The sequence below is a fragment of the Chenopodium album genome, chromosome 24 (genome assembly GCF_948465745.1).
Source record: "Chenopodium album chromosome 24, dcCheAlbu1.1, whole genome shotgun sequence".
Taxonomy (NCBI): Eukaryota; Viridiplantae; Streptophyta; class Magnoliopsida; order Caryophyllales; family Amaranthaceae; genus Chenopodium; species Chenopodium album.
The window spans coordinates 17372705-17383047 of record NC_137857.1 but is presented as its reverse complement, the minus strand read 5'-3'; the positions used below and the strand labels follow the sequence as shown (position 1 = coordinate 17383047).

The following is a 10343-nucleotide window of genomic DNA, read 5'->3' as shown; positions in this document are numbered from 1 at the left end:
ACCACTCTTTTTCGCAAGCTTTCGAACACATCTCCTCCACTTGCAATTCAACTATTGGTAGTGCTTACATCACCAATGCAGTAGTTTGAATGGAACCCGAAGCTTTCGAACACAAAATACCAAATCTGACTATCATTTTGTCATACCTACAAACTTCCTTGGTTTTACTTGGGTCATGATAGCACACTTTCACCCTTGTGTGCTTCCGTATCATATCTTTCCTCCACCTCCGGAGAATATAATTGTCTGATATCTCATAGTAATTATTAATCTCATAAACCCTAATGATGTGACGACAAATAATGCCATGACACTCAAAGTGGCGATAGTCACAAGTTACATGCTTGATTGAACTGTCAAATGAAAGCTTGTACTCTCTCTTTCTCTTGGACGACTTTTCTTTACGCGATCCTTTAGGCTTGTACCATATTCTATCCTCCACAACGTACTCAATTATTGTGTTAAAAAACCCGATTCCGATGGAACTCACTTACATACATTATACGGTTGCACTCTCATTGCACCTCCTTTTATTTTGCATTCGTATAAATCTTCTGAAATACCAACTCAGCCAGGAAATCAGTGTAAGCTTGCCTCAAATACCTATCATTATTGTCATTCGCCCTTTTCTCACTTGTGCACCTAACTTCCAAGGCATCACAATACCTCTCCACAAACTCATGCAACAGAGTATGCTTGCTCAAATACCCATCAAAAAACCTGTAAATACTCTCAACTCGTTGAGTTGTTTTCATCCCGGCCCAAAATAAATGTTTCACAAAAGCAGGCACCCACATATTGCGTTCTACATACAACCCAGCCTAAACAAATTTAAATAAGTGCCATTGAATAGGGTTCACACAGTTCACAGAGCTTATAAAATTTTCACAACGTTTAATTTTCACAGAGCTTATGCACCAAGAGTTACATGATCAACTCAAAAAGGTAGTTAATTTGACTCAATTCAATTGCATATAACAAACACAAGCCAATTTCAGACTTTTTTTTAAGGCCAATTTCAGAATATTTACCACAATGCACTGCAAAAACTTTTTGGATTCACAACAGCATCACAGATTATATCATGATTCCCATATTCTGAAAAGCATAACAATATCCACAAAGCATTACATCAAAGTCACAGACTAGTTCAGATAGCACTGAATAGGGTTTACACAGTCTACAAAGCTTATGAAATTTTCACAAAGCTTATGCACCAACATAATATTTTCACAGATCTAGATTTGCCAACATATTCACAGCAACATAACAATATCCACCAGCATAACATTATAACAGCAACAGAACACACAAACACAGTATAACACACAAACACAGTATAACAGCAACAAAACAACTGTAATTCTATTTTTATAATGATTAAAGAAGATACCTTGAAGTCATTCATCATCTTCAAGTTCATGCGATTACCTCATGCCAATTAGCCTCAAACTCTTCACAATCAAGACTACCATAAATTGCACTCTCGAGATCAGTTTCAATTTCCGTGTAATTACTAAGCTTCCCAATCAAGCTTCTTAGCAAATGTTTGGGTAGTGTGCCAAATACACCACGATGAATGGTTCCTTTCATAGTCACTTTCAACGCTTTCATCATTGCCGGGTCTTGATCCGTTAGGATCTCAATAGGCTGCTTTTCACCCATACACCTCAACCAATCGGAGAAAACCCATTCACACGTTTTTGTGGTCTTGCGAGACACTAGTGCACATCTGAACAAAATGGTTTGACCGTGATGGTTAACCCCCACAAAATTACTAAATGGGAGCTTATACGCATTGGTCAAGTAAGTTGAATCAAAACATACGACATCTCCAAACTTCTCGTAAGCAACCCGGCTCCTAACATCGACCCACAATACATCTTGGAGCCTACCCAACTCATCCACTCGATGGGTATGGAAAAAAAAGTGGGTTATCATCCACCATCCATTTGAAGTAAGCAAACATTACCTTTGCATCACCTTTCTCAGATATAATTTTCCTTTGCTTCACAACCTCATCATGCAAATCCTTTTGAGTAAATTGCATCTCCTCTCGGCCATTCCTTTGACGGGTCATACAATTGAATATCTTTGCAACTGGAACACCCACCTTGCAGTCATTGAATACTTGTTTAAGAATGTGCGGGTTGTCCGTCAAGAACTTTTTCCTAAACTTAGTGATGTTCTTGGACTTCCTCGATGTTGGTAAGTGATCTTTATGTTCTAGAGGATTTATCAATTACCCAATCACCACCTTCGTTCAACTTTGCATATAATTTCACCGGGCATTGCACTTTTTTTCTCTTTCGTTTAACACAAACTTTGTCACATATTTGTGAATCCAAAACAAGCGTGGCATCAGTTTTCTTGCCCCTCCTACCCGGCATACCGTAACATTCACACGTCCATGTCACACTCTGCTTGTCCTTAACATTAGATCCTTTTCCTATTGAGGCTCCACTTGAACGCATTACACCGAAACCTTCTTGTTTCTCATAGTCCTTAAAATATGAGTCTATTTTTTTCCAACTATCAAAGATCATTCCTGGTTCAGGTGGAGGAAGGGAAACCTCTACATTTGCAAACTCTTCGATCTCAAAAATTATAGCCACACAACTCTTTCCTTTGGTTGGAGTCTTGTATGACTTTTCACCAACATTTACCTTTCCAACATTATTCAAAGCATATCAAAATTCAAACAACAGCAACTATCTCATATTCTCATTATTATAAAGCAACATAGCATAATACCCACCATCGAGCATGGAAAATCCCTACCACCATCATCCATTTTCCTGTCCAATTCCCCACCACCAAAATTGTTTATAAGTTACTTCAATGTTTAATCAAATACACCATCTTCACACCCTCTCTCTATTCTCCATCCTAGGACTCCCAAACTAAACAATTAACCAAAACAAACACATTTCATCAATTTAAACTAAACACATTTAAACAATAGTTCGCTACATATTCAAACTAAACAAGAACAATTCATCAATTTAATATCAAATGTTACTATTTTGAGATTAATTAACCAAAACCCTAATTAAAACAAATGGCAATTTCTACACTGAATTCAAAAGGTTACTTGCGACATTACCTCCAACAAAGCTTAAAGAATTAACGCACATTCGCTTCGTCATCTTCTGCTTCTTCAATGGAGGTTGCGTTCAATGGGTCTTCAATGGCGGTTCAATGGCGATTGCATTCAATGGGTCTTCAATGGCAGCCGTGTCACCATCCAACACAACCCCGATGCCACCACTACAACCTTCAGATAAGTCGAAACCGTCTGTAAAAAGCGAGTCTTCCGTCACCACCATCTTCCTCGCCATTACTGCCTCAAGATTTTCATCCTCACCGGATGATTTTCACATGGAAATGGCGAGGGTAAGGTTGAAAAGTAAGAGGAGTAAAAACAATGGAAATGCTGAAAGGAGTAGTAAAAAGTAAAAGAGGGCAAAGTTGTCTATATACTTGTATTATACGCTTCTACAATACAAGCTATTTCCCTTTTATTTGATAAAGTGGTGCACTTTATCGCCGTTTCACCTTACCCTACGTTCCGTTCGTTATGCATGGCTATATACATAACGAGACTCATTACTGCTTCCTGGGTCTGAGCAAGTAAAATGGCTTAAAACAGGAGTATGAATTTGTGGGCCGGTGGCTGAGAGGAGAGGTATGTTCATGAGGAAGGAGAGAAAAGAAAAAGGGTAATGTCGACAACACCAAAAGTTGCGTAAAAAACTTACCGACTAGTTATACGTATCGACAATTTGGAACGAAAGTACATAGTGTAAAAAAATATATAGAGTTACAAACAATTTAGAAAGTCTCATGCCGGTTCATAACAACATAAAGCTATCATAACATGCTATTTGATTCTTGTCCCTGTGGAGTTGGAAGATCCCATATCAGGGCAAATGAAAAGAGAAACAATAAATGTGATAGACTTAGTTCACAAAAAACCAATTAACTAGATACTAGACCAAGTCCACAAGTAATGTATTTCTTATGCAACTGACTGAACTGCCCTCTCAAAACTGTCTTCTGCATCAGACAAACGTTTCACGAACATGTGCTCAGGATGTGTAACCTTCAACTGACTGCAAAAGTTGATCATATAATATAAGCTTTTTCAAAACACATAATTTTAAAATAATAGAAGATTTCAATTTCAATTGCCTACAATAGAACCTAGCAACTGCAAGTACACTACAAGTAAAGACAGGAAATACAATAATTAAGCACAGGATGTGTAACCTTCAACTGACTGCAAAAGTTGATGATCATATAATATAAGCTTTTTCAAAACACATAATTTTAAAATAATAGAAGATTTCAATTTCAATTGCCTACAATAGAACCTAGCAACTGCAAGTACACTGCAAGTAAAGACAGGAAATACAATAATTAAGCACAGGATCAAATTTATTACTCGTATATGCTTAAACAAAAATGGCAATAATACATAGCATAGGACACATAAAAGGACGCGATACTACTATTTGTATTCAATTTGCAAAAATGGGTACAAATGAAAGATCATGGCTTATATAATTGAAAAGACTTCAGGGGCAATGATTCAACATCATCAACGCTAAAAGTGGTGAATTAATCTTAGGCTAGGAATCATGAAACCGAAATGAGGTGCAGTGCAACATATTAAGTGAAGCTTCTGACTTTCCCAGATGATTTAACACATACCGATGTCTACATGAAAAACCAAATTCTTATAAAATTAAACATGGAAAGGAACTTTATCTCTATTTTTTTTACAAAAAGATGATCATGACTGCTATTATGTCTACTAGGACTTTGAAAACAGAATTTAAGGAAAGAGAAAGTCCTGGCAGATGGAGGGCATGTTAAACCTATTCAGATGAGGTAATAACTCTAGGATGATCAAGATAGTCTTGCAACTTTTATATTTCACAAGGTTATAAACAGCTTTGGTTCTTGGCACAGGTAAACAAATATAAATATGGCAGTGTCATTCAGAGAACTAAGTTAATTATCCCTACACTCTGATGGTTCTTACTCTTGATTTTTTGCCATTTCTCTACCTGAAACATACAACCAAAAGTAGCTTTTGCGGCATAGAAGTAAAACCCATAGTCCAGTAAAGAAGTTAGTACCAACTACCAAGAGCAGCTAGAGAATTAAAGTACATAGATGTGATATATACTGCACTACTTAAATAACATAATATCACAACTGCAAAGAATATTTAAAGTTTTTTGTAAAAAAGGCCAAGCATTACTCCATTAGTCATTACCTCAGGTATCGGGTTGTTGGCTTGCTAAGGTGAAGACAGCACACAACCAAATTTGACAATGTTTCAGCATCCTTTGCATCCTGCATCAGACACAAGTTAAACCATCTATTATCAGGTATTTCTGTGGACCAGATCAATTTCCATGATAGAGTCAATATGGTTCCAAAGTATGAAAGACTAAAGGAGCAGTATCAACTACAAATCTACAATGCACAAACTTATTGAGAATAACCTTTTATTATCCATCCTTCAAAATTTCCCATGCACCCCCCATGGATTTAATTAAACCAGCAAAAAAACCTTGTGATTGGAGGTTACCCATTTGGCACATGATTCTTATTGGCAGTTTTGTTCTAAGAACATAAAATAGATGCTCTTGTATCATTAGGTGTATGATAGGAGAGCACTGATGATCAAGAGAGAAATGCTTAAAGAAAGTAGATTGTGGAGTATCAGTCTAAATGGATTCTTAACAGATTATTTTAGGACCATTTAGCATAGGATTTGAATGCCTGAGATCATCAAGTGAATGAAACGCAGCACTTTACAAAAGTAAAGAACAGAAGAACAAACTAAGGTAACATTGATGAGGTAGCAGCTGTATAGAAAAAAGAAAGTTCCAAAAGATTATAAAGTCAAAACAGGGTGCATCAACTTGGTTTCATTAAAAACACCATAGTTGGTCAATCTATCCATCAATTGTTTTGCCAATGTCAAAACCTAAACCTTAACAACAGCTCCTAGCACCGGCATCCGTGATCTAATGTTCAGAATGTGAAAATCATGATTTCTGACTGTAATTTTACAGTTTTAAACCTGGCTTGGGAAGATAATGGTCTGTCCATTTAGTTAGATACTCAAAAGAACACATTTAGATGATTGCAAGAACACAGTAGAGAAGGCAAATTTTAGTAGGAAAAATATACTTTAATAATCCCAACTATGAGCGATTTACTTCTAATAATCCCAACTAGGGTTTATTTTTTAATAATCCTAACTATGGGGTTAGTTCGCCACTAATAAGCAGGTTAAATTTTTCTTTTTTTTTATTTTAATTACATGTGTTGTATTTCTATTGGTCGAGAAAGAAAGAGCAAAGGTTTAAAAAATTAAACAGTAAAAAATACAAAAAAAAGAGTTAAATTTTTTTTAAAAATTAAATTAAAAAATCCACAAAACACCAGCCCCTCCCCCTTCCCCCACCGGCACCTCCACCGCCCAACCCAATTTTTCTAGGCCGCGGCTCCTCAACCATCTCATCAGCCGTCGGCCCTCCCCTTACCCTCTAAATCACCATCCCCTCTTCCCTAAAACTAGGCCACCTCCGACATCTAACTCCCAACGCAACTCAACTCTCTCTCTCTCTCTCTCTCTCCCTCCCTCCCTCCCTCCCTCCCTCCCTCCCTCCCTCCCTCCCTCTCTCTCTCTCTCTCTCTCTCTTCCCCCACCGGCACCTCCACCGCCCAACCCAATTTTTCTAGGCCGCGGCTCCTCAACCATCTCTTCAGCCGTCGGCCCTCCCCTTTCCCTCTAAATCACCATCCCCTCTTCCCTAAAACTAGGCCACCTCCGACATCTAACTCCCAACGCAACTCTACTCATTCGCCATTTCAGCAACTCTCTCTCTCTCTCCTACTTTTCATTACTTTCACCTTCATTCTCATATTATCATCTCCCTTAATTCCTTACCTCCAATGGAGTCCTACATTGATCTAGAAGATTCACCCATGTTCCACAAGCAGCTACCTTCAATTTGCCGGCATTAAATTTGATTTGCATTTTGTCTTTTTCATTCTATAAATGTTTTGAACAATTTGAAGGTTCTGAATTATTTATTGGCTTCATTTAATTGCGCCGCATAATTCAGTTGCATATTTATATGATTTTTTGTTAATATATTAATTGAATTGAAGAATCTGAGTAATTGAGGGTCATAATTACCTCCTTTGTTTTATTAATGTTGTTTGGGGGTTCTGTTGATCTTAAGCAGGTGAAAAGGTGGAGGTTTCGCGGATGGGGGATTGCGGGTGGGAGGAAGGGAGGGGGCAGATGCAGGGTAGGTTTAAGGTGATTGCGGGTGGGAGAAAGGGAGGGGGCAGTTTCGAGGATGGGGCTGGGGAAGGTGGCTGTTTTCGGTGGGGTGGAAGGGGAAAGGAGAGGTTTCCGGCGAGGTGGCGGCGAATTCCAGCTGGGCTAGGGGGATGGGGGTGGCTGGTAGGGAGGAACAGGTTTTTTTTTAATTTTTCAGATTTTTTATTTTTAAATTTAATTATTTTTTTTAACCACTCACATGATGCCATGTGTCAAAGCAACCTGTTATATTAGGTTGATGACCGGTTGGGAGTACTAGTAGCAAATTGACCCAATACTTAGGGTTATTAAAAAAATAAACCTTAGTTGGAATTATTAAATGTAAATCGCTCATAGTTGGGATTATTAAAGAGTATTTTTTTCATTTTAGTAAAGCAAATTTATTATCTTATAAGGATGTGGCTTTTAATTCAAGTGAATTTAAAGCTGATTATGGTTACCTATGTAATGAATAATTCAGAGAACACTGAACTTATTATGTTTAATTTGTATACTAATAATAACAGTTAAAGTCAAGAGTTATCTAATGTTGACCCAACTATTTTACATAACCATTTCTTTCTTTATTATATACTCCATATCTCATGAATCGCTTCCTAGTTTAGTAAGTCATCAAAAAGCACCTTTCACTGATGATAATATCCACTACTTAGAGGCAACACTCCTATATCTTAACGTGTCCAAGCTCCTAATCAAATGGGGTTTATACTAGTCATGTTTCAGTTTATAAGAGGAAACGACAACCTAGAATAATATATTTAAAATATAGACAAGTTCCAATAAAAAAATCAGAAAATCTTTAAAAAGCCGTCACAATCATTACCACTCATACAACCAAACTAAACGGTCAACAGTCTTAATACCCACAATCTTTTAAGTAATTCAAATAATTTACCTTGTTCAGAGCTTCAAGTAACAGTGATTCTGCTTCATCAAAATTTCCCATATGCATACAACAGACAGCCTTGCCATTCAGGATCAATCCAGTAATTGAATACTTCTCAGAGAAATCCTGGAAGATGAGATATGCCTCCTGTATCTTGGAACCTCCCTATAACAAAGAAAACGTATCTTTAGCGGTCAACTCATATACCTGGAAGAGGAACAGAAAAACAGCTGCATTTACCACTGCCAAATTTAGCCAGGCATTAGCAAGTTGAGTCAACGTGTGGTCCTCATCAACTTGTTGCATAATCTTTAGCTGTTTATCTGCATGCTCTGATCTATGCATCTTGATATAAATTTGGACATTCAATGCATGCCTGTGTAAGACAGTAAGAGAGGAAGCAAACCTCAGGATACAGGAAAACATCTTTCACACAACAAAAAAAGACTTGCCAAGAGTATGTGCAATGTTTCCATTATATTCAGCATATAATAAACAGGGAAACCATACACATAAAAAAGTCCTACATCTTCTTCATTTCTAGTGTTAACAAGGAATCATAATAGTAGCACAGATGTTGATTTGTCTCTGATCAAGCATAAATCAAACAAAAACCGATCTATGCCACATTAACATGAAATTGGAACATGCAGTTATAACTTGCAATAGCCCGCCTTTGTTTTTCACCTCTAAACATAAGTTTCTGCAAAAGTAATTTGTTCAACTTACGGACAACAAATGCCAATGTAGCTCATTTCAGCATAAGGTTTTTAGGAGAAATAACAAAGCCAGTGTGGCTATAATGGTATGACCCTATAACCAATATATTAAGCTAATGACACGCAATAATCGAGCATTAATTAAAGTTTAAGAATCCAAAAAACCAATTAAAATCTACAATTAAAACTTAGAATGTGGGAAAATACTAACAATTCCATAGTTCCTCCGGCATGAGTATGCTTCAAAGCTTCAATGTAATCTTGTTCATGCATAAAAATAATACCAGCAACAAGCCTCAATGTGGGTATGTTTCCAATGGCAGAATCCGCTAACCACTCCTTCAAACTCGAAATCGCCGATTCCTGCAATCATATCAACCCATTTCACGATAATTAACATCTACACATCCCTTATCACAGTATCAGTGACTCAAAATTCGACACAATTGAGATCCCAACTGCTAAGATTAAAAACGCTACAAAAATCAAATCATTTCTTTGATCTATCATAACGAACCTTACGATTGTGTAATACCCTTACATTACAGCAATTGAAAACATGAATTACGAAATATTAACACTAATCTAGTTGCAATTATAACAAGAAATCATCGATAATAAGAAAAAAGAAGATGAAAATTGGCGAGATCTGAGAAAAGGGACCTTATTATCGGGAGAAGAAAGATAGAGAGCGAGAAGTTTGACGGCTTGAAGAGGTGTGGCAGCAGAAGAATCAATTTCATTGATGACAAGTTGGTGGCTGCCAAGAGCAATGTAAGATCTGTAAACGAAACAATCTCTTTCGATTGCATCTTCAGGAGAAAGATTGGGGATGTCGCTATTGTTGATGGCTGATTGGTAAGCTCCCAAATAGAAATTATTCCGTAGATTGAACAGAAGATCTGGTGCCGCCATTAATGATAGATCTCGAGATCAGAATGCTCGGGGATGAGGATGGGGAGGAAGAAAGTGATTTTATGTAGTAGTATTTTTTTTTGGTGCTAAAGAAGAGAGCAGTATGATCGCACAGCACTCTTAACTCTTAAGGGAGTCCAATTTATTTTGAGTATTTCGGCTATAACGACTCGAGTGGCAAAATCGAGAAAATACAAATTAATCTTCATACTAAAATAAATAACAAATATTTAAATAATATTATATACTTCCTCCGTCCCCGAAAAAACAACCATTTTGGGTTGATTTCGCGGGTATTAATAAAGTTAAAAAAAAAAATACATTGGAAAGATAAATTTACATGGGGTTTATAAAAAAGTAGAGAGAGATAATAATAAAAGTACTTTGAAAAACAAAATTTTATATGGGGAAGCAAATTTTGCACAAATATTATTGCAAATTGGTG

General features: G+C 36.9%; 2 protein-coding genes across 3 annotated transcripts; both read right to left on the bottom strand.

Annotated features, from left to right (window-relative positions):
• Positions 1-530: 530 nt before the first annotated feature.
• On the bottom strand, positions 531-2794 carry LOC145610628 (protein FAR-RED ELONGATED HYPOCOTYL 3-like). The gene is made up of 5 exons (XM_081665938.1): positions 2759-2794; positions 2247-2666; positions 1968-2113; positions 1432-1861; positions 531-821 (listed from the first exon to the last, which is right to left on the bottom strand). The coding sequence occupies exons 1-5, from the start codon at positions 2792-2794 to the stop codon at positions 531-533; spliced, it is 1323 nt and encodes a 440-aa protein (XP_081522064.1).
• Positions 2795-3784: 990 nt separating this feature from the next.
• On the bottom strand, positions 3785-10023 carry LOC145611074 (coatomer subunit epsilon-2-like). Of its 2 annotated transcripts, none has more exons than XM_081666304.1 (6): positions 9647-10022; positions 9195-9346; positions 8505-8640; positions 8274-8429; positions 5288-5367; positions 3785-4115 (listed from the first exon to the last, which is right to left on the bottom strand). In XM_081666304.1, the coding sequence occupies exons 1-6, from the start codon at positions 9896-9898 to the stop codon at positions 4022-4024; spliced, it is 870 nt and encodes a 289-aa protein (XP_081522430.1). In that variant the 5' UTR covers positions 9899-10022; the 3' UTR covers positions 3785-4021. The 2 variants fall into 2 exon arrangements, with proteins under 2 accessions (XP_081522430.1, XP_081522432.1); XM_081666306.1 differs by lacking the exon at positions 3785-4115 and adding an exon at positions 4210-4282 and having other exon boundaries at positions 9647-10023.
• Between the last annotated feature and the right edge of the window lie 320 nt (positions 10024-10343).